The sequence below is a fragment of the Myxocyprinus asiaticus genome, chromosome 45 (genome assembly GCF_019703515.2).
Source record: "Myxocyprinus asiaticus isolate MX2 ecotype Aquarium Trade chromosome 45, UBuf_Myxa_2, whole genome shotgun sequence".
Taxonomy (NCBI): domain Eukaryota; kingdom Metazoa; phylum Chordata; class Actinopteri; order Cypriniformes; family Catostomidae; genus Myxocyprinus; species Myxocyprinus asiaticus.
The window spans coordinates 19691091-19716058 of NC_059388.1; the positions used below are offsets into that span (position 1 = coordinate 19691091).

The window sequence follows — 24968 nt, forward strand, 5'->3', positions numbered from 1 at the left end:
CCCGCGGCACCATGCCCATCTCGGGACTAGAGTCTGAAGCTAGTGCTAAAGCGGTCTCATATGCAGCAACCCGAGCGGTGTGGCCACGGTGAGGATGCCATATGCCCCAGGAACCTCTGAAAAAGTTTCAGTGGAACCGCTGTCCTCTGTCTGAACACACCGACTGTGCACGCTCGTTCGTGAGGTGCGCCGTCATCGAGACTGAGTCCAACTCCAAACTGAGAAAAGAGATGCTCTGAACTGGGGAGAGCTTGCTCTTTTCCCAGTTGACCCGAAGCCCCAGTCGGGTGAGGTGCCGGAGCACGAGGTCCCTGTGTGCGCACAGCAACTCTCGAGAGTGAGCTAGGATTAGCCAGTTGTCAAGATAGTTGAGGATGCAGACACCTTTCCCCTTAGCAAGGAAAGGGCTACCTCTGCGACCTTTGTGAAGACGTGAGGGGACAAGCACAGGCCAAAGGGGAGGACCTTGCACTGGTACGCCTGGCCTTCGAAGGCAAACCGCAGGAAGGGTCTGTGTCGAGGTAAGACCAAGACGTGGAAGTACGCGTCCTTCAGGTCTACCGCCGCAAAACAATCTTGATGCCGGACGCTCACTAGAATGCGTTTTTGCATCAGCATCTTGAACAGGAGTCTGTGCAAAGCCCGGTTCAGTACTCGCAGGTCCAGGATTGATTGCAACCCACCGCCTTTCTTCGGTATGATGAAGGGCTGTAGAACCCTTTCGTCATCTCGGCAGGAGGGACAGGCTCTATTGCGCCCTTGCGCAGAAGGGTCACGATCTCCGCACGCAAGGTAGCAGTGTTCTCGCCCTTCACTGAGGTGAAGCGGACGCTGCTGAACCTGGGCGGCTGCCTGGTGAACTGAATCATGTAGCTTAGTCGGACGGTCCGTGTCAGCCATCACGATGGGTTGGAAAGCGCGATCCACGCGCCCAAACTCTAGGCGAGGGGGACCAAGGGAATGATCATGTCGGACGTACCGGCGGGTGGGGCCTCGCGGCAGGGTGGAGCTCGAGGTGCCATGTTGAGGGGACTTGAGCCCGGTGGCTGTGCTGAGTCCAGGGACATCGAAGCACTTACCTGGCTCCTGACACCCACCATAAGATTGGCCAAGGAGGGGGGAGGAGGAATCTCGTCCCCGTAGTCCACCAGAACCAATCCCGTGTGGGGTGTTTGTGCCACAGCTGGGTGCACAGGGGAGGGGGGTCCGCCACTGGAGCGCCATATCTGCAAAAATGGGATGGTGGACGGTGGTTGTGATGACGGCCGTGCGCACCGGACATGTGACCCAGGAAATGAGAAAACCACTCTTTTGTCGAACTTTTGTGTACCGCAGCCACTTGGGCATGCGGCAAAAAATGAAACAAAGGATTCTCCTCCCGGCCCTCCACCGGGGGATGGAGTGGTCTATTCATCAGCTCCAGAGAAGCAGGTCTCCTCATCCCTGGGTCGCCCATCTCAGGGGTGCTTCGAAGCCTTCCTCGGGTTCTTAGCAGCCGGCCATGTGATGGGTGGCGTCTGCTTCCTGCATTGGGCTCAACGCCGGGGCCGGGCCACAGGGGTGGGCTGTGGCAGAGCCGGTGTTGTTGCTGCAGGAGGACGCCCTTGGCGATGAGCAGACGGGGTGCTGGGTCTTGAGCCGTGCCGGGGCAGGATGTGTTGTATGGCCTTCGTCTGCTTCTTCACCGCCAAGAACTGCTGGGCAAAGCCCTTGATGGTGTCGCCGAACAGGCCAACCTGGGAGATGGGGGTGTCAAGGAACCGTGCCTTGTCAGCCTCTCGCATTTCAACCAAGTTGAGCCAAAGGTGGCACTCCTGGACCACCAGGGTGGACATTGCCTGCCTGAGAGACCACGCCATGACCTTCATCGCCCAGAGAGCGAGGTCGGTCGCCGAGCACAGTTCCTGCATCAATCCCGGGTCAGAACTACCCTTGTGCAGCTCTTTTAATGCCTTGGCTTGGTGTACTTGCAGGAGAGCCATGGTGTGAAGGGCGGAGGTGGCTTGTCCAGTGGCACCGTAGGTCCTAGTCGTCAGGGATGACGTAAACCTACAGGCCCTGGACGGGAGCGTCGGGCGCCCGCACCAGGTGGCGGCGCTCTGCGGACACAAGTGCATTGCGAGCGCCTTATCCACCTGGGGGATCACCGAATACCCCCTGGTCGCTCCACCATCGAGGGTAGTGAGAGCAGGGGAGCTGAAAGACCGGGAACGGTCAGTAAAAGGTGCCTCCCATGATCTTGTCAGCTCCTCATGCACTTCCGAAAAGAAAGGAACCGGGGCGGGCCGTGGCAGTGGGCGGCGCCCTGAGCCCAGGAACCAATTGTCGAGCTGCGAGGGTTCAGGGGAGAGTGTAGGTTCCACTCTATCCCGACACTTGTAGCCACCCAGGAAAGCATGTCCGTCATTTCCGCATCGGCCTGAGACTGGGCAACCATTCCCGAAGGAGAAAGCCCAGCCGAAGCCTCTGCGTCTGACTGGATGATCCGCTCTCCGATGATATGCTCGATAATTCATCGTATTCCCGGGCTCCAAACAAGAGGTCGAAGTCGCACTGAGATGAGCCGGCGGTCTCGTTTGAGCACCCGAGCAGGGCAAGCGAGCGTGCTGGGGAATAGGAGGTCCATGGGGGGATACCCGGCGGAGGTCGTCCCATTGATGTCCTCAAATCGCCCCCAGTGCTAACCGACATGGCCTCAAACCCGTAGGTAGAAGGACCGGTGCGGGGAGCCGCTGGAGCTTTCTTATCAAAGCAAGCCGCGACCGCAACGTTGCCATGGTCTTGTTCTCGCAATGAGGACATGACCCATCCATGAACAATGTCTCCACGTGGGCAGTGCCCAGACATGTAAGACAGTGATTCTTCATGCATACACCCCCTACTGGGCAGGGAGAAGAATTTCTTGCAAAAATTGACTTAAATATTTATTTGTTTCTCACCCACACCTATCAAATTGCTTCTGAAGACATTGATTTAACCACTGGAGTCATATGGATTACTTTTATGCTGACCTATGTGATTGTATTATACTATAAGTGCTTAGTAATCTACTCAAGATTGCCATTTCTATATGTAAATATAATTTCATTATTTTAGTAACAAAATATATAATTATTGAAGAAAGATTATTTGGATATATGAAGACAGGAGCTAATTGTCACATGAGGAACATGTCACAAAGGCTATATCACTCACTGAGCACTTTATTAGGAACACCTGTACACCTACATATTAATGCGATTATCTAATCAGCCAATCGTGTGGCAGCAGTGCAGTGCATAAAATCACGCAGATACGGGTCAGGAGCCTCAGTTAATGTTCACATCAATCATCATAATGGGGAAAAATGTGACCTCAGTCATTTCGACCGTGGCATAATTGTTGGTGCCAAACAGGCTGGTTTGAGTATTTCTGTAACTGCTGATCTCCTGGGATTTTCACGTACAACAGTCTCTAGAGTTTACTCAGAATGATACAAAAAACATCCAGTGAGTGGCAGTTCTGTGGATGGAAATGCCTTGTTGATTAAAGAGGTCAACGGAGAATGGCCTGACTGGTTTTAGCTGACAAAGTCAACAGTTACACAACACTTCAAACCTGGATGCGGATTGGCTACAGCAGCAGAAGACCACATTTTGCACATTATTAGGGCCATAGAGTTCCTAATAAAGTGCTTGGTGAGTGTATATAACTCATTAAATATTTTGTTGATAAATATCCTTTTTAGCTAGTCTAGGAACTTTAATCTTTCTGTGAGTTCTGGCAGGGAACGGCATGGTTTTGCAAGGAGAACCATTCGGCCCAATGTTGGAAAAGTGGCTAATGTCTTGGAGCTGTGAAGAGTGACATTGTGTTATTTATTTTTAATGTTATTTTAAAAATACAATTAATGTAAACAGATGTAAATCTAAAATGTAAAATGAAACAATAAAAATGCATTCTTTTAATGTTAACAAAACGGTAGCAAAATAATTACTATGTGGTCTCTCTGTGGAAATGCAACTGTGTCTCAGATTCATGGGTATCTGTAATTTGATTGTGACTTCAATCATTTAACTAGTACTTTTTGCAATGAAGCTTGGTACCTTAATCCACAGGAACTCTGCATGGGTGCTTGCTTTGGGGTTACCACCCCTTATAGTCCTCATGCCAACCCATAAACGTTTCTAGATCCACCTCTGATCCATCCATTAATCCAAGCCTCAATATACCTAACCTATGCACAACTACATCTACATACTTCATATGGTTTTAATTGTCAAGAAAAGCTAACTTCTTGGTGGTGTGGGGTGGTGTGGTGTGGTGTGGTGTGGTGTGGTGTGGTGTGGTGGGGGTGGTGGTGATGTAGTGGGCTAAAGCACAGAACTGATAAGCAGAAGGTTGTTGGTTCAATTCCCACAGCCACCACCATTGTGTCCATGAGCAAGGCACTTAACTCCATGTTGCTCTGGGGGGATTGTCCCTGTAATAAGTGTACTGTAAGTTGCTTTGAATAAAAGTATCTGCCAAATGTGTAAATGATTTATGAAGGATTCAGAGAACTGTTTTTTTTTTTTTACTACACCACAGTATCTCTGAAGGGGAATTCAACTGAAAAACTATGTGCCCACACGCAGTAAAAAGTTTACTTAAAGAAGACCTATTATGCCCCTTTTTACAAGATGTAATATAAGTCTCAGGTGTCCCCAGAATGTGTCTGTGAAGTTTCAGCTCAAAATACCCCACGGATCATTTATTATACCATGTTGTAAATGACTCTTTTTGGGGGGAATCAAAAACACGCTGTTTTCGTGTGTGTCTCTTTAAATGCAAATGAGCTGCTGCTCCCTGCCCCCTTTCCGGAAGAGGGCTGTGCCTTTACAGCTCGTGCTTCGGATACTATAGCAACAACAAATCAGAACTGTAAATACATACATGTTCAGCCATGTATGTATGAGCAACTGTAAACGACGAAAAACATAGGCATTTTGAGTTTGTGATAGTGCTTCTTATGTAGAAAATCACTTCATGCCCTCCATCTGCATTTCACGCTACAGCAATGCAGTGACGTGACGTCATGTGCAAACAAGCTATAACAACATAGCTCTGGTCTCCGTGAATACAATCAGAGACAATGGTAACTTTAGCTGCATTAGCAGTGGAATCAGCTCACAAGCACATTCGGAAAGGCGATTTGCAAACATTCACAAAATATAAAGTGCGATACTTAAATCTTCAGGATATAAAGCTGGAACACGAACAGTTGGTACTGATCCATGCTTGAGAGTCAAATTTTTGAAAATCCTGCTTTATACTGACCCTCATTCACAAAGCAGTCCGGTGTAAAATGATTTGCACAAACATACACGAATTTTGGTATGTTTTGGGGCACATTTTCTTCAAAAACAGAACTTGTCCGCTGCATCTTCAGTGGCTCTGATGCCGGGAGTATATGAAGACTCTTATGTTCACTTTTACAGCCAACAACAGAACACTTATAATGCTTACGAAGTTGAGACATTATTCTTCTCACTGTAGCTGCTCCAGCACGGAAAAAAATGGCGGACTGTGTGTCGATCACTCATGAGAGAATCTACGATAATAGAGAGGAGTCCGTCACCAGTCGTGGGCGTGGCCTGCTCTAAAGTGACGTCACTTTAGAGCGGATACGAAAACCAGTCATTTTGAGACACTGTTTTTGATTAATAGAAATATAAGAGAGGATGGGTGGACTTTTAACATTGTAGGGTGGTTGTGTACACACACTGCCGACTCACATTTATGTTCAAACACCATGTAAAAGTGAATTTTGTATAATAGGTCCCCTTTAAGCAAATTAAGATCATCACAAATCACCCACTAATGCAATGAAATGTATATGGTATCAAAAGTACAACATGCAGTTTTTTTTAGCAATACTTTGAATTAATCACTGAGCCCTGTACACACGGGTTGTACATGGTATGCATTCATGTGCCCTTCCACACATATAAACAAACCTGCGGTCAAAAATGCATTTGCACACATATGCAAACACATGCAAGTACAGACATGCAGACAAACAATCACAATGTCCATGCATGTTTTATGTATGCATCTACTGTACATCGACACAGTCACACACTCATGCATGTACCAAACATTACAATGCACGCACACACAGTGAAATAGTTACATACATCAGGTCATAGAAAAATAGATGGTTGTTATATATTGTTTCTGGATGCAAAACCAACTGATAACAGGTTTATATTCACTTATGTAACAAAGATATTTGATTGTGACCCAATTTTCAGTTTGACTCATGCATTTATCTCAAGAGGCCCTCAACCAAGTTACATTAAGGTCAGAGAGTGGATTCAGTCTGCTCACATGGCCACTGCTACCAGTCATATGAATCCTTATGAATACTTGAGTTAGCCCTAGTATAGGGTTAGTGCAACATCACTCACTTTATAGCAGCACATATCTGATTTAAAGGAAACCTTCATAGAAAAATAGCCCACAGAAACCTCAAAACCCCAAGCGCATCCCCTGACGTCTTCATTCGTTGCTCTTTTTAGATTGCGTACCTATATAAACCCCCAGCCCCTTTCCCATCAACATCACTTACCTGCTGAGTAGTATCAGCTCAGGACGCTGTGTTAATATCTGCTTGGTTCATAGCACAAAACCACGAGACTCAAAGTAAACAAATGGATTCTTGGCTCAACATAGTACTGATGTGTGGACTCTTAATAGTAACTCTTCAGGGAACCAACGGATCCAGACTTCCTCAGTCCAAAAATGACAAGGAACAAATGCTGAAGACAAATATCCACCATCTGCAAGAGCATTATGTAAGTGATGTCTCCTAAAATGAAATTTAAAGTACCTTCAGTGTACTTCAGCAGTGGGTTTAAAAGCAAATCGGTCTGTATAAGCAGTATGAATCAGTTTAGACCGGTCTGATAACAGGATGATTCAGTTTGGTCTTGCAGTTAATAATAGTAAGAGACTGTTCTAAAACTGAACATTTTAATTACACGTAGTCACATCCATCGCACAATGAATTTACTCTAAAATAATAACACTGATTTGTATCAAACCATATGTAAACAAACCTCTAGAGTTTAGTGCAAAAGAAGTGTACTATGGTACATAGGAACATATAACAGGAAACAAGGGCTGGTGAGGGATTTATAAGCAAAAAGCATCCTGTTACCCTTGACAGACAACTTGGTCACACTGTCTGACCTCAGATTATAAAGGGATGTTTCACCAAAAATGAAAATTCTGTTATCATGGTGACTGATGCCTAACTTTACTTTTACTTACTTTACGAAAGAAAGTCATTTGGGTTAAAACAACATAAGGTTGAGTTCACATTGATGGATTTTACATTTTTGGGTTAGTTATCCCTTTAAAAAGGTAAGATGGACAGCAGAACTAAGGAGAAATGCACAGTTCATTCTTAACACTCACTGTTTTGTCTCTTTTCTTTAGAACACACTCAGCACAGAATGGGTTGGAAAGTCAGTTTTTGTTTCCTATTTGGACCAGCTGAACGTAAGTTGCAACCATTCTGTTTAAGAGGCTAAAATATGAAAATGCACATAAATAAATGCACGAGATGTTAATGATATTTGTTTCCCTTAGTCCAAGGGCTCTTGCACTTGTCAGACAGTGTTACTTGAAGGAATGCTGAAAATCTACGAAGAAATCTTCACTGACATGCTGAACAAGTCTGAGAACAAAGAAGTCCAATCTGATCTAAAAAATTTAAAGAGGATGGTACAAAACTTGAGACATAAGCACAGTGTAGAACAGAGTGTATGGAGGGAACTTCAGGACATTCACTCAATCAAGGTAAGAATAAAGACACTAAAAGTTGTCCAGAAATATTGTGCAGTCTGCATTGAGAAAAGGCATTTTTGATGCAATTTTCAGTTGTTTTATTGCTGTTTTGTAGGAATTACTGTTTAATTGAAGTTAAAGTTTGGTTATCTGTTTTTGCTCTCACTCAGGTGAAGAATGCTACAGTCCAGGGAGGAGCACTCAATGACTTTCTCATGGTGTTTTATCAGTCCAACACAGAAAAACATCTAAACAAGATTCACTGAGAAGATCGAATAAGCAGACTTAATCCAAGTCACGTGTCCTCAATACATGTAACATACTGGTGCCTTGCTATTGTATTATTTATTTTTAAATTATATGGAGAAAAATATTTATTGTTTTGTATTGCACTATACTACAGTGGTTCTCAACTTGGTCATGACCCACAAATGGTTCGCAAAGTCTGTTCTGATAAGGTCTTGGACAGCACAGAAAAAAACAACAACAAAAAAAAAACAATGCTAAATGGAAAAAATAAAATACAACTAACCATATAATCGTGCATATATAGTATAGATGCCAGATTACAACAGGTTGCATAACATGTCCTCATTCTCGAAAATCATCAACAAAACTATACAAGATAAAAGAAAATAGACCCATATTTCATTAAATACGGTTTCACTTCCAACATTCAAGGATAAACTAGGTTTGTGCTGATCACAACTGTTTTGTTATTATAATTGGCTGTCGACTATGCAACCATTAAAATTTTAGGACAGAATTGGTTCGCCACTTGATATACAATTTAAACTCTGGGACTTGAAGCAAAACCATTTGAGATCCATTCCTCTACTACACCATAACACAATGGAACTTATCTTAAAATCTAACTTATTTTCACACAACCACAACTATTTGCATGAATAACAATGTACAGAACTGTTGAATGTTGAACAAAACTAACAGTAGATTTGCTTAAAAGATTTTGTAAGCTTGTCTGACTGTATGATCAATTCAAATAAATAACAATTTGCAAAAATGTATGTCTTGTCTTGTTCAATAGAGAACTGAACAATGTACACACTAGAGTAAAAAGTGTCAGGCCGTAGCCATCATATACACTGAAGGTGACACAAGCTTCCCACCTCTTCCCCTAATATTCAGATCAGTCATCAATCAGTATGGGTTTTTCATTGACCACATATGAACCTTTTGCATTTGGTCTCAGTTAATATTCCATCCATACATCAAATTCTCTATTGGTTTACATTAATCCCAGTATGTCTTCAAAATGAGACACACAGACAAGCTGATTGACTAAATTAGACAAAATATGGAATTTGAGCTAATGAATAATGACAAAACCATTTGTAAGTGATAAGCAAGCAGTGCGTAGAAGGAATATCCTGTCGGGTTTCCATGCGGTCTGTATGAGGTATTCTGGGAGACTTTGGTAACACCTCTTTACACAAGGGCAACCACAGCCATGAAAAATAAAATCAACCACATCTACAACAATTTGGAAAATGACACGTACCTCCAACATTGAGGTCTTTGTGACAGACACTTTTCCTACATATTATGCATACATGCAAATAAGGGACTTTCACAATGATATGTTGGACTATGTCAGCATAATGTAACAGTTTGGGGGATATTAATCATAATTAGGAAGCTTTCACTTACAGGCTATTGGAGGATTCTGATGAAAACAAACCTGTATGATTTGATCCATCTTAGGCTAAAATTAAGCTAAGGTAGTGTCCTCAGATGTCAGATGGAGTCACTAGGTCTTACTAGATTTACAGTAGCAAATTTAAGCCACACTTAAAATGTATTAGAGATAGTTTACCCAATAAAAAACATTTTCTAATCGTGCCATCCCAGATGTGTAAGACTTTCTTTTTTCTGCCTAACACAAACGGAGAAGAATATTTCAGCTCTGTAGAAGACAATGGGTACCAAAATTTTGAAGCTCCAAAAGGACATAAAGTCAGCTTTGAAATAATCCATATGACTCAAGTGATTAAATCCACATCCTCAGAAGTTATTTGATAGGTGTGTTTGTGAAACAGATCAATATATAAATCTACACTTTCACTTTAAAGAAAAATGTGTTAGTAGATAAAAATAGATATAGTGTTCAAAATTAAAAAATGAAAAATATCTCATCATTTACTCACCCTTATGCCGTTATGGATGTGCATGACTTTCTTTCTTCAGCAGAACACAAATTAAGATTTTTGGGATGGCATGAGGGTGAGTAAATGATGAAAGAATTTTTGGGTGAACTAAACCTTTAAGAAAAATGATTGTGACCATTTTTGTGGTCGTCATATTTTAGTGGAACATGTCCATAGTTAATGTAATGAACTACATCTGTGGTTACGTTGCCAGGATACCGTTGTGCACTTGAGGGGAACTCACTTCATACATCCACTTAAAATGACCTTGACCCCAGTTAGTAAAAAACATGCAAAAATGGTTCAGAAAAGTTAAAGTAGTTATAAGAAAGACTATAGCATCATTTGTTTGCACTTAGTTTGATATTTTGTGTCAAATGCAGTGAAAATTATACAATTTAAGTGTGACTTAAGTGTTTAAAAGTGTTCAAATAATTTTTGGGGCCACAGGCCACTGTATTTTCTCTCCTCTAGATGCAGCATCACTTCTACTGGTCTGGGAGGAAAAAAGGTCTTCCATCTTTAAAAACTACTTGCCTCGATACAGTATGCATCACTTCTGAGCCTTTTTATCTCATTATCTTTCTCTTTCACTCTCTCTCTCTCTCTCTGTCTCAGTGTGCAAGGGTGAGCTGATGAAGTGTTAAAACCTCAAAAGCTGGTTGCATCTACTGAGCAACAGCACAACTCACATTTTCTGAAGGCAGAGACAAAAAAATCAGTTTTTATCTACATCATCATCACTTTTAACCATCTCTAAGCCCAGTGTGTGCCAGATCATATGTTTGATTCTCGAGTAATACTTCGGTAACTCTTTCAGTTACTTTTTCCAACAACTGCCTCCAAGAAAATAAACAGTCAAGGTTATTCACCCTTACACTCAACAAACAGCTGTATTCATTCTTCAAAATGTTGAGATCTCCTTTTTAATAAGCTTTCAGATGGAAGAGCGGTATGGAAAGGTTGATCTGTGAGGGTACAGCCGTTTCATTTGGAAGTCTTAAATGACATAATAATAAACACTAACGCAAGTGGGTATAAGTTCAACAGCTGCTACATTTGGTAAAAAGTCATTATTAGAAAATCCAGGACAAAACCAAAACCACAATTTCTTTCCCTATTTGCAGCCATTGACACTTGAGCATCATTGCAGGGCCGCTAATGCTGGCTACAAACGCATCAGTTAGAGTCTACATTCATTCTGACAAGGCCCAAGTGGCCTGAACTGCTAACTGCATCACCAAAAAGATCCCCAGACCACAAAACCACTAACAGCCCCGCCTAGTGGCATCCACGGGATTCCAGACGAGAAGATGCGTGGTGGGTCCAAAGGTATGAGCAGTATCATGGTGCATTGTGATTTAAAGGAAACTTTAGCTGTCAAAGCCACACAACTTCACACCTCGATCACAGCTCGCTCGCTTACTCTCTCTCTCACACACACACACACACACACACACACAAAAATATAAATACCCCATTCAATCAAACAGTTAGAAGCATTCAGTCCATCGCCAGGACAAGAGCACAACTGGGAGCTGCGAGACAACGTACAAAAGGAATCTTCGACTTTGAAAGTTAGGAATACTAGTCAAACTTTTGTGAGAAACCTTAAACCAAGAAGGACTATGATTGAGCAAAAGGTGATGGTCTTTTTCTGGGGAGTATGTTTGATGACTTCTGGATGGATGACATATGCCGATGCCAGCGTCCCTGAAAACTTGGACAAGAGCATTGATGAGCTTAAAACATACTATGTAAGTACATCACCTCGGATTTTCATCACACACCGGATTAATCAACAGGTTAATCAACAGCAACTGGTACAGTAGGGGTGTACTGCTACAATAAGTCAGAGATAATGGCCTGCAAGATACCCAATGAAAACTGCAGGATTTACAAATGAGTCGGCCATTGGTGCAATTTGTAAACAGGGTATATTTGAGAGTTAGTGTAATACTATAAATAACACAAGAAGGACAAAAATGTCCTTCAAAATGACACATCCTGGAATCTGAAACAGCAACCCATGTACACACTGACTTATCATTTAATTTATTTCAGATTAAAGATGACCGCGAACTGCACAATGCACACCCCATCTTCCTGCGGGCCCTGAAAGACTTAAAGGGGAATCTTGAGGTAAATTATCTCCTTAAATACTGTGAACAATGATGAAGAGGGATAGTTCACCCCAAAAATCATCATTTACTCACTTTCATGTCATTCCAAACCCAAATGACTTTACTTTCTTCCGTGGAACACAAAAGGAGATGTTGGGCAGAATGTTAGCCTCAGTCACCATTCACCATTCATTCTGCCCAAAAGCTCTTTCTGTTTTCCACAGAAGATCCTAACTATCCCTTTAATATAGGCCTTTGCACATGTATGGTCTAAATGATATCTGCCCAGCTTACTAAACCAGAGGGCTCATTGTGTTAATGACTGTAGAAACTTTGACACATACTACATGATATTTCCTGTGTTAAATGTGACTGTGTCTTGTTTTTGTGGCAGGAAAGTGAACAGAAGCTGCTGATGAGTATTATAATGGACACTTACAGTAGGATCTTCATTCGCATGCAGAACGAGAGCCAGGATGAAGCTACCAAAGAGAGACTGGAACACATTCAAGAGCACCTGAAAAAACTGCAAGAGAACTACTTCCCAAGCAAAAGTGCTGAGCTCAAGACTTACGCAGAAACCTTCTGGGCAGTCAAGGTGAGATAACAGTTTCAGAAGATTCTGTGAAGTTAACACAGCTTTGAACATCTGGAATACTTACAGATAAACAAACATCAACCCTAAAAATCAACTGTAAAGTAAAGACATTGCACAACCAGAATCATACTGACACTGAGCTTGTTCAATTACATTTGAAACATTTTGTTAGAACTGATATTACGTTACAATTTGGCTGCGACAAACCTTGGTTAAAAAGGCGCCTTTGGTAACCACACAAAAGGAGTTTTACTTCTAAATGCGGGCAATCAAGGTTTGTGGGCCCTGTGTCTTGAACCTACACTTTCTTTCACAATGCACTGAAAATATGCTATTTATATAAATGAAAATACCTGTAAGTAAGAGTGCAGAGCAAGCTACAAAATCAAATATCTATATTTTCTGTCCACATAAAATCAATTAGATCCAGTGTTTGAATTAATGAAGGACTGGAGTTAGATCTTGGGGGGTTAGAGATCTGATACAATTTGAACACTGATAAGATCAACATGCTCATTTACATGATATTGCTGTATAATTGATTAAATACTTTGCCATTTCAGGAAAATGACCCGAATGTCCAACGCAAGGCATTGTTTGAGATGAAGCGAGTCTACAGGGAAGCAATACAGCTGAGAAACATGAAGAATAAAGACCGCAGGAGACGACAAGCCAATAGCATCAGAAGGCAAAAGTCTTAACAGGACTTATACTTGATCATCATTTAAAAGAATGGTGGAGAATTCGTTCTATTTATTCTATTTATAAAGTATGTGTTGTGCACAAAAATTCTGTGTTGTACACACATTGTGCACAACAAATAATAGCTGAAACTGACATTATTTATTTTATCATTATTTATTTGAAAAAATTGTTACAACTACTAAACTATTACTTGCTGACAAAATGGTAAGAGTTGTAAGGTCTATGACTAAATAAAATTAATAATTTTTAATAATGTGTGTTCTGTTTTAATTGACTTGATGTGATGTGCCAATCAGTCAGTCTTTGCTACTATTGATACTGTAAAGAGTTACACCAATTACAACATGGAGAATATGATGGAGATGTCTCCTTTCTTCGCCTAGCATTAGAAAGTCTTTGTCATCAGTATCAGTAGATATATATACAGTATGTGTGTATGTGTGTGTGTGTGTGTGTGTGTGTGTGTGTGTGTCTGAGATCTAAAGGCTCTGATTTCTGTCACAAGGGAAACTAAAGACGCATGTTATTAGGCCTTTATCAAATATTAGGTCATATGAACACAAAGTAGAATCTCAATGTTTTGTTTCATATTTCTATAAAAGACTGTCAAGTGACCTATTTGTATCAAATAATAACAATGTGCTTCTTATATAACACTTACGGAATTACGGAAAAAATGTCATTCAACAGGTTTGTCATCATCTGTCAATGTACAGTAGGTGAATGTAGTGTAATAACAAATGAGCAAAGTTTCACTTTGACTTCCTCAAAAAAAGTGAAGTTGGAAATGTATACCTATTATGTGGCTGTCAGGAAAAAATACCCTTATCAAGACTTGCAGGGTGGAGTCCAGAAAGAGGCTTTTGTACTGATACAGTTTGGCTGAGTGACTGACACTGTTTTCTCAAGTTAACAGTTAGAATGCAAAGGATGGAATATATATAAGGACATAAAATACATTGTAAACTTCTGCTTCCAGCCCTGTTTAATTAAAAAAAAAAAAACTGCTTAAATCAGCCTAAGACAATTTGCTGCCAACCAGCTGTTCTTTTTTTTTTTTCAGCTAGGAGATCTGCAGTTTTGAAATTTGAGAAGGAAGAGATTAGCAGTTTACCCGAATTCTGTTCAGTTTGATTCAACCATATGATTAGCAGCCAACATTTACTTCCTATCAGATATCTGCTTAAAAATTTAATAAAATAAAAATAAAAAACAGCTAAAACCAGCCTAAACTGGTTGATAAGTTTTAGCTGGTTGATCAGCCTAATCAGGCTCGTCAGTTGGCTGGTTTTAGAGGGGTTTTAAAAATGTTTTAGCTGGTCAGGCTGAGAGACCAGCTAAAACCAGCCTGACCAGCTAAAAGAAGAGTTCAAACCCCCACTAAAACCAGCCTGACCAGCATGAACAGCTATGACGACCAGGCTGGGTGACCAGCTAAAACCAGCCAACTACTGTAGCTTAGGCTGATTTAAGCTGGTCTTTTCAGCAAGGATGCTGGGATGCTTCAAATTTGTAGCAAAAATATGGAGTTCTTCTTATTTATATGAATTGTGGAAGATGGTGCATTATGAGCACAAGAATAGTGCATAATTATTTAAAAGAATCAAAGAATCACCTGGCTGAAATGATCAGCTTAGGCCAGCATAATAATTTTTATTTTTTTTTGTATGATAGCTGGTTTATGCTAATCAGTGCTAGTTTGGTGCTGGTCTAGCTGGTGGACAGCACAGCCATGCTAGCACCAACAAAACTTAGCTGGTGAAGCTGGTTGACCAGCAAGTTCTTTCTGGTAAAGTTGGTTGACTAAGGAAGTCTAGGTGGTTAAGAAACACTAGCATCCGGGGGCCTGGGTAGCTCAGTTGCGAGTTCGAATCCAGGGCATGCTGAGTGACTCCAGCCGGGTCTCCTAAGCAACCAAATTGGCCCGGTTGCTAGGGTGGGTATAGTCACATGGGGTAACCTGCTCGTGGTCACAATAATGTAGTTCGCTCTCATTGGGGCACGTGGTGAGTTGTGTGTGGATGCCGCGGAGAACAGCGCGAAGCCTCCACACGGGCTACATCTCTGCGGTAATGCACTCAACAAGCCGTGTGATTAGGTACGTAGATTGACTGTCTCGAGATTCGTCCTCCGTCAACCCAGATTCACTATGCCACCTCGAGGACTTAGAGCACATTGGGAATTGGGCATTCCAAAATGGGGAGAAAAAAAAATAAGAGACACTAGCATCCAAAACACTATATGAACAGTTATGCTGTCACTGAAGCATGTTACATGAAAAGTAAGAAGTAATGATGCAAGTGTAATTTGTCTGCAAAAGCTTTTAACTAAGCAGATGATGAAATAAGCAAGCATAATGGAGAGTCTATAGATAACATGCTTGTGCTAACCCTTGAGCAGCATCCATGTTTTACTGCTAACAACAGAGGCCACCCAGGCTTGCTTTGCAATTCCAGCTTTGGAACTCTGAGCCATCTTTATGGCCCCAAAACTCTTCAAATCAAAGAATGAACAGGTGTGATGTCATGTAGAACAAAATCTGTCCATAAAGAGGGTGTTTTTGCATTTGCTTCGGTGGTCTGTAAAAGCTCGCCTGGGTGAACTTTTAGCAAAACTTCTTACCGGCAGCTAAACACCTTCTTACTGCCATTGATCCACGTCACCAGTTGGTGTGACTTGGAGCTCCACCTACTTAGAGGACGGCAGCTAATTCCCGATCACAGCATTCAGTCAGTTAAGATCAGTCAACATGAACACACCGGCGTCCAGTTATCAGCGAGCTGTTGCAAATTTTCCTACATCTGTACGATCGTTCGCGTAGTGACACTTTCCAAGAACTTGTCATGCATTTTTTTGTTTAATTAGTCTGCAAAAGGAATAAAATATACTCAAATATTCTTAAGTGTCCATTCATTCTTTTGTTTTATATGCTGCTTCACTCATGTGCCTTCTACAGTGAAAGCCATTCCCACATCTTCCCTTAGTAAGGTATGCCTATCATCATGCTTTTGTCTGTATTCTTCCCATTAACACTCTTCTATACACCAATCTTTGCAGTTGTATCAGTGTCATCATAAATTACAATAACAAAGTGTAATCGGCGCATAGTATGGCCGTGTATAGCATGTTAGCACATTAGCGTCATGAACTCAGAAATTAAACAAGACATATTACGCATTTTCTATTGCATATTTCATTTAAATCATCATCGAGTAGTTAAAAAAAAAGTATTTTACTGATCTAATCATAGAATGAGGCATAAAGTCATTGATAACACATTTTAATGTCACATTAGTTAAGGTTTTACTGAGCGTCCTCATATTTAAATGTACTTCTAAACGCCTCCTGAAGCATTGTTGCAATTGTCTGAATGTTTGCAAACAGTATACCGTTGCTTGGCTGTTTCGAACTTCTTTTTACCCCTGAATGAAGAACTAAAAAGAACTTCTCCGGAAGTATATTGAGGCCTTAACACTGCAAAGGTGGCACAGAAGCTGCATCTATAATGGCATATACAGTACTGTATACCAAGAAAAGGTGTATTTACACAGACTATTTAAAGCTGCACAGAGGTGGCATGGATGTATTTACACAGCAAATACAACAGCATAAGTAATGTTATGAGAGTAATGTTTTCATTTTTAAATTATGAATATAGAAATATAAAATTAATGAAAATATTAAATAATAGTTTTAAATATGAAACTATAAATTATTATCTATATGCTCTATCATGACAACAACAAAGTTGAAGGCTGCTCTGATGCTGTATTTCATTTACACAAAACCAAAGCAGAATCAGAACTGCCTTTGATACTAGGGGCTGAGGTGGGTAAGAGCCATCTCTTTTTCTGCCTTGCATTAATGAGATAGTTCATCCAAAAATGAAAACATGACCATCCTGTTGTTCCAAACCCGTATGACTTTAGAGACTGACAGCCTTAGTCACCATTTACTTTCATTGCACCTTTTTTTTTCTTTCTCCAAACAATGCAAGTCAGTTGTGAATGTGTCCCACAGGATAGGTCATACAGGTTTGCAACAACATGATGGCGAGTAAATGATGAAAGAATTTTCATTTTTGCACGGATGAATCCTTTTAGACATTGTTCAGTCATTATGAGGTGTGTAGATGTGTTTTTTTTTTTTTTTTTTTTTTTTTTGACGGCCAGGTACAGGTCATGAAAGTTGAGATTTCTTTCATTTTTTAAGTAGCTCAAACAGTTTTTTGTTTACATACTGTGGACCTGCATTTCAAGGAACTAGAGAAAAGGCTAATGAACACAAGGTGCTATATGAGAGGCATTATCTCTGGAAAGTCCCCCCTACCCCTCCACACCCCAAACCTCCTTGGTCTCTTTTTAGGTAGTCAAGATAATGAGTTCATGATATAGCAAGTTGGAAATTCCTTCAATGTAGGGATTGTACAGCAAGGTGCACACCAGAAAGTGCAGTTTGGAAATTAATTTTGAGGCTAACAAACACAGTCGAAAGCTTGGATGGATTATATTTCAAAGTATCCCACCTTTATCTTGTTAAACAGGCTTTACTTTGGAAATGCCTAATATCAAGAGGCCTTCTACATCTAAGATATGAAGAAATTCCGAATTACATATTTGTGAGAAGTATTCTATTATCCATTAGATGATTCAACAGTCACTTTCTATGATGATGACTGTCACGCAATCAAATCACTTAAGTGGTTTCACAAGTAGCACAAAGTGAGTACTTTCTGTGTGTAAAAACTAATGACATAATTTTTTTGTTGTTGTTACATAAAGTAATAACGAATGTCACTTTTGATGTTACTGACCTCAAACAACAAAACAGAAAGGTAGCGTGAGAGTTGAAATGTGGCCTAGATTTAAAATCCTCCTACATGGGTTTCCAGTAGAGTGACCCCTTCTCACCCCATTTTCACTTTTTTGACCTTTCCTTAAACATATTTATAAAGGCCACAATGAGCCATAACCTGCAAATACAACATTACATGCTTAATTACTGTTGTAAAAGTATAATTATTATGGTGCTCTTGCTTCTAATGAAATTTCCTTGACCAAGACTGTGGTTAACAAGATTTAGAATCTGGGACATCCTCAAGCCGCAAAAATGTCATGACCTCATTATACAGTTGTATTACAATTTTGTGGTAACTTTCTTTTATTTAAACTCCCTCAAAAGATGTGAATCTGCCAGAAAACTTCACATTCTGCAGTGACAATCCCAGGTTAGACACAACCCCAACATGGATTCCATTGCCCTTTAACCAATGAGGGCACAATAGATATCTTGCAGAGGAATCTAAACTGGAGACTCAGAAACATAGCTGACGTCACCAGGAAACTATAAATAAAAAGGTGAGGGCTAGAGCAAAAGCAAAAGGAGAGAGAAGGAAGGAATGAGACAGGAGTATCAGCAAGGATCTCTATTTAGCAACTTAGTAATTTAGTCTCTTGGAAAACGAGTATGGCCAATGCATTGCAGTATTTGTTTCTGTTCTTCACATTTGGAATTCCAATATACGAGTGTGCGGCGGTATTCCAAGATGCCAAGTGTGTCCCAGATGAACATGTCCCATGCTTTGATTTGAGTGTGGTGGCGAAAATTGCCAAGAATGTCAGCAAGGATATGGTGAGTACTCTGATCTGGCTGTAACACTACTTACGCTTCATGTTGAGCTTTGGGATTAAAACTTGGATGCATTGCTCCTTACGTGGATATGAATAACTGCATGCAGTTGTTATACAACTAATCCGTACCAAGTGGGAGTCATATAGTCATGGAAGTAATCTCGGAAATCAACAAAGGGCTGTTACCAGATATTCATAGTCAGGTGCTCAGATGCAGAATCGGTTTATAAGCGATACAAAATGAAAATTTTTACAGGATAGAATTGTTAAAATGCCCTGGAGAGATTGAAAATTTCAAATGCTGAGGGTTTCAATGCTCTTCTCAGATAGCTGCAGATGGTGAGAACATCCTCCTGAAGCACAATTCCTTTGACAAAATTCGTAAAAAGGTAAGAGGCATTGTTTTGAGTTCCTATTATCAGTTCATAGTATCAGCAATTCAATGTTGCACAAAGGATGCTCCCTGCTCCAGCTACTGTATGAAATAATATCTATCATATATATACATATATATATATATATATATATATATATATATATATATATATATATATATATATATATATATAAATGTATATATATCTTCTTTCCTACACACCTCTATCCCTAGCGCTTAGATTTGCATACTGCCAAACAGTACCGAAATATGATCAAGATGCACCTCATAAAGAGACCGTCTACATTTCAGGTGGCATCTATTTGGTAAATGGGTCTTTATCATTTTCATTTATCAGAAAGAACTTCATAGCTGTGTCCTACACAAAATCATCGACCTCTTTCAAGATGTTCTTGTTGAGACAGAGAGGAGATTGTTTGAACAGCACAGAGGAGAAACAAACCATCTTGAGCTTATATACATCATGGATCAACTCAGGAACTGTGTGTATAAGGTCAGCACACACCACCATTTCTTCTCTGAATATTTACATACAGGCATCAGGGAGACACTTTTACCTATAGCAACTTACAGTGCATTGTATCATCAGCATTAACCTTAATATGTTACATCATGGAGTGTCTTTGAGTAATGCAATTATGTCATAAGGAGGTGAATCACCAGCTTACATGTATGTCGTATTTGGGATGCTGTTCCTTATATGGGATACTGGTGTGCTGCTGTCAACACCAGGTTTCTTTAATAACTAAACCAGCATATCTTCCTTGCTTAACCAGCTTGACCAAAAAGACCATGCTGGTTGCCCAGCTACATCAAGTTTTGCCGCTGAACAGGATGGCTGTGCTGATACACTAGCTAAAACAACTGCAAACCAGCACAAGCCATCTTGGAAATTCATACTAGAATAAGCCTGTCTTTTAAGTAGGGTTGTACCTAGCATATTCTGTAAGTGTAAGTTGAACTGAATTTTAGGTTTAGGGGGTTAACTTAGGACTCTCTAAAATACTGACCTGAGTCTTTTGCCCCTCTTCTTTGTTTTAGGTTAAAAAAGGATGTGATAATCTATATCAGAAAGCTGACACGATGGCAGATCTAAAGGTAAAGGTTTGTGTACTCATTTCCAATCATGAATCTGTCATATAAGTAAACATTAGCAATTAAATCTCAATTAAACTTGCTTTTGTTTAGGTTTTGAAAAATTTGAAGCCAAAACAGGTAGCCATCTTACAGCTACAGAAACTTAAGTATGCAAGTGAGAGGGTAGGTATGGGCATGGCGAATTACAGTTTTTACTGAATTCTTTTTTCTGAAAATTTACTGAAAGTACTGAAAGGATCATTAAACATGTTTGTGAATGTTTCTGTTTTCTTTTCTTACTCTTTATCTTTACTACTTGTAGCTTGAAGATGTGAATATCCAGAATAGAGCCATGGATGAGCTGAAATTGCTCCATTTCTACATGCATGGAAAAGGCTTCCGAGAAAATAGGAATGACTGAGGAGAGACATGGCATTCATGAATGCAAGGCTAAAATGTGTTACTTATTTGTCACAACTCTGCCTAGAAACTTGCATAGGATGCATGCAAAGAACCAATAATGTTCAAGAATTCACTGTATCCATCTAAAGGGGCAAAATACCAAGCTATTGATTTTAAAATCTACTCATGTTTCTAATAAGATATCTCACATTTAAGATCAAACAAATGTACATATATTCAGGCTTTTTAGTGCAAATATCTTTCAATATATATATATATATATATATATATATATATATATATATATATATATATATATATATACTGTATATATTTAAAGTAATGAGCATTTAAAAAGGAAATGCATTTTGCTTACGTACTTTCGGTGAAAGATTGAGTGTACTGCACTAAACGCAGGTGAGAAAATAGTATTTTCATATTTTTGTAAACGAAAACACAAAATACATGTTTTCCTTTGTAATGTTTTCTATTGAATGAATTTGTCTGCTCAGTAAAACCTTTTTAACATCTGTGTCCATGTATTTGCTTATTTGTGTTCACCCATGTGCACTACATGGCCATTTATAATAAACAGGTTTGGCAATTTCAGCTACACCCATTTTAGTAATGTGCACAAAATAAAGCATATATAAGCCATGCAATCTTCTAGACAAACATTTTCAGCACCTTCTCTGTTCCAGCATGATAATGCACCCCCTATGCACAAAGCAATGCACATAAAAAATGAGTCTGAAATGAGAAAAGTGACGTGTGGTGTGAGAGCGTGAGAAAAGTGTCAGTTGCGTGACTCTCATGCTCAATGCGTGAGAGTTGGCAGCCCTGCAAAACCTGAACCCCACTGAATGCCTTTGGGATGAACTGGAACACCAACATCAGTGTCTGACCTCACTGGTGCTCTCTTATCTGAATGGGAGTAAATCCCCACAGTCACACTGAAAAATTTAGTGGAAAGCCTTCCCAGAAGAGTGAAAGCTGATTTAGACACAAAGGAATGGTTATGAATTTAAAAATTCAACAAGCACACTGGGTGTTGTGTTCAGGTGTTCACAGTTTGTCATGTAGTGTACCTCTTATGTGCCTCTGAGAACCGCCCAAGATAACTAAAGGGCATTTTTGGTAGGAAATATCATCATCAGAGGCAAATGTAGCCCTACATTTTGTCCAGAATCCATTATTAAAGGAATATTCTGGGTTCAATACAAGTTAAGCTCAATCGAAAGCATTTGTGGCATAATATTTATTACCACAAAAATTTATTTTGACTTGCCCCATTTATATATATATATATATATATATATATATATATATATATATAAAGCTACAATTTTGTTTTCAGTGAGGCACTTACAATGGAAGTGAATGGGGCCAATCCATAAATGTTAAAAATACTCACTGTTCCAAAGGTTTAGCCACAAGATATAAACAATATGTGTGTTAACATGATTTTAGTGTGATAAAATTGCTTACTCGCCTTTTCTGTGTAAAGTTATATCCAAAATGACAACTTCATTGTCATGGCGATGTAATGTCAACAAATTCCTAAAACCCTAAAATGAATGTCAAAATTATGATTTAAACAACTTTACAGCTAAAATAATGCATGAGTTTTAACAGAAGAGTTAATGTAAGTGCTTTTATAACATAAAACATTTCAAATGTCTGCCTTTAAATCCCTCCAAAAATTGGCCCCATTCAGTTCCATTGTAAGTGACAAACTGTAACTCTGATTTGAGTCGAAATTATTTTTTGTGGTCATCAACATCATGCCACAAATGCTATCGACTGAGCTTAACTTGTATTGAACCCGGAATATTCCTTTCAGCAACAGGAGGCCAGTATCAGTCTACTCAAAAACTCAATCAAATGTATTCTACAATTTATCAAAAACTGTTTGTCCACAACATTGTTTGAAGAATTCACACTAAATTCTAAATTCACAATTCACAAAAAGTTCTTACTCAAATTAACTACACAAGCTCTGTTGTGTGGCAATTCGTCTTCCCTCTGCATTTCGTACTTGTGCACCATGAATGAAAGTGTATCAAGCATGCAGAAGGATTTCATAAAGGTCAAAGTGAAGGGGATTCAACTGCCTTTTTCATGTCTTCCTCACACAAATCAAATGCAAACAGTGTGACATGTCTTACAAGTGAGTGATGGTTAGAATATATCTAGATCAAAGCACAACATATACCAAGGCAATATATCTGTATACTACAGAAGTGATATGCTAGTTCATGTTGTCTTCCTTAATTATTACAATGTCAGTTCACCCAAAAAGATAATTCTGTCATAATTTATTCACCCTCATGTAGTTTCAAACTCTTAGGATTTTGTCTTCTGTAGAACACAAAAGGAGAAGTTCAGTGGAATGTCCGAGATGCTCTCTTCAATACAGTAAAAGTGGATGGGGACCAGGGACTGTCAAGCATCATAAAGAGAGAGAGAGAGAGAAAAAAAGCACCATAAAAGCATCATAAAATTAGTTCATAGTATTTGTGCAGTATATTCCAAGTCTCCTGATGCCATACGATAGCTTTGCATGATGAACAGTTATTTACAAAAAAACTAGCCTTAAACATCTTGACAGTTGTGGTCACCATTCATTTTCATTGAATGTGAAATACTGCTATAAATATCTACTAAGAGAGAAAGTCAAACAGTTTTCAAAAGACATGAAAACAAGTAAATGATGACAATTTTGTATTTTTGTAAAAACAATTTTTTTTTTTTAATACATATTTAAAGCAATTCAATCTGACAAAAAAAAAAAAAAAAAAAAAAAAACAGACTGAATTGAAAAGCGAAACCTCATACACACCATGACCAAGCATGATATCTGTGTGGCATGGCTTCAGTGCAACACTGACTTAAGCAATCAAAAGCTACACAGATTTTTATGACATCTTATCTGAATCATGCTGAAAAATAGCTTAAAAAAGAAGCAAAAGGGCCCACAGCAGAATCTGTAACAAGTTTAGAAGAAAACCATGAATGTAAAGACAATAAAGTAAGTTCTAATAAATGAATGAATTAACTACAAATGTTTATCATCTTCAAAGAGTGTAAAGATATTAAAACACTTGTGGTCACTTCTCTGCGTTATCTACTTTAATGTCCACATGCATAAATGCAATGGCACTGTCTTGGTTTGTAATGGGTGTTGGCCTGCCTTGTTGCATGAGGTGATGTCACTGAGAAACCCCCAGTGTCCCATCACTTCTGGTAAGCGGCAGCTACTGAAGCTTACGATAAGCAGAGCAGAGCAGACCACAGACTTAGGCTTCTACTGAAGGAGTTGTGTAAAAGAGAGAGAGACTTCAGTCGCTTGACACAGAACTGTCTCTCTAATCAAGTGGTGAGACAGAGGCTTAGGAAAGACCACGGCAACAGTGTGAACCACTTGAGAAATAATTGCGAATCAATGAAGGTACTTTTTGCAGGAATACAGTTGCTTGTTGGCTCTATGAAATCAGCAAATTAAAAGAAATGAAACAAAACATGACATGAATGTTTAAATTTCCTTAGAATTTTTAGAATCCCCATTTCACCTGCTGTAATCTCTGCGAATAGTAAAGAGTAAAGTTAAGTTTCATTTAGACTTCAACATCTCATCTCTGATAAAAAGATCAGCAAACTACCTGTCATCAGAATTTCAGTTCAACAATAAATGCATATCTATTTATACAGAATGTGTGTATATGAGTGGGAGTTGTAAGCAATTTCGTTCTCACCCAGGCCCTGCTCTACATCCAAAATGCACCCATGAGCATCATTGCACAATACACTTACATCAGCTTTTAGAAGATTATTCCAAGAACAAGTTAACATTCAAATTTAAAGGGAATCAGCAATATGGTGAAGGATATTGGCAAATTCATAAACGTCAAGCCAAGTCTTTGGCATTTTTATAACTCCATTTCTGTTCCATGGGAAAAAAAAGTATTACAAGTATTACAAGTTTTGAGTTATGTTTCCCCCCTCCTTAAAAATCCCAATTTAACCCTCAAATTATTCGGTACAATTTCAAAA

The 24968-nt window shown here is 39.6% G+C and overlaps 2 protein-coding genes and 1 pseudogene across 2 annotated transcripts; all 3 read left to right on the forward strand.

The window, feature by feature from the left end:
• The first annotated feature begins 6624 nt into the window (after positions 1–6624).
• Positions 6625–8342, forward strand: LOC127434992 (interferon gamma-related-like). Its single transcript, XM_051688083.1, has 4 exons — positions 6625–6818; positions 7465–7527; positions 7618–7827; positions 7986–8342. The coding sequence occupies exons 1-4, from the start codon at positions 6675–6677 to the stop codon at positions 8079–8081; spliced, it is 513 nt and encodes a 170-aa protein (XP_051544043.1). The 5' UTR covers positions 6625–6674; the 3' UTR covers positions 8082–8342.
• Positions 8343–11464: 3122 nt separating this feature from the next.
• LOC127434989 (interferon gamma 1-like) lies at positions 11465–13614 on the forward strand (annotated as a pseudogene).
• Positions 13615–18637: 5023 nt separating this feature from the next.
• Positions 18638–21436, forward strand: LOC127434988 (uncharacterized). Its single transcript, XM_051688081.1, has 6 exons — positions 18638–19040; positions 19366–19428; positions 19774–19929; positions 20478–20534; positions 20625–20696; positions 20836–21436. The coding sequence occupies exons 1-6, from the start codon at positions 18876–18878 to the stop codon at positions 20932–20934; spliced, it is 612 nt and encodes a 203-aa protein (XP_051544041.1). The 5' UTR covers positions 18638–18875; the 3' UTR covers positions 20935–21436.
• The last annotated feature ends 3532 nt before the right edge of the window (positions 21437–24968 follow it).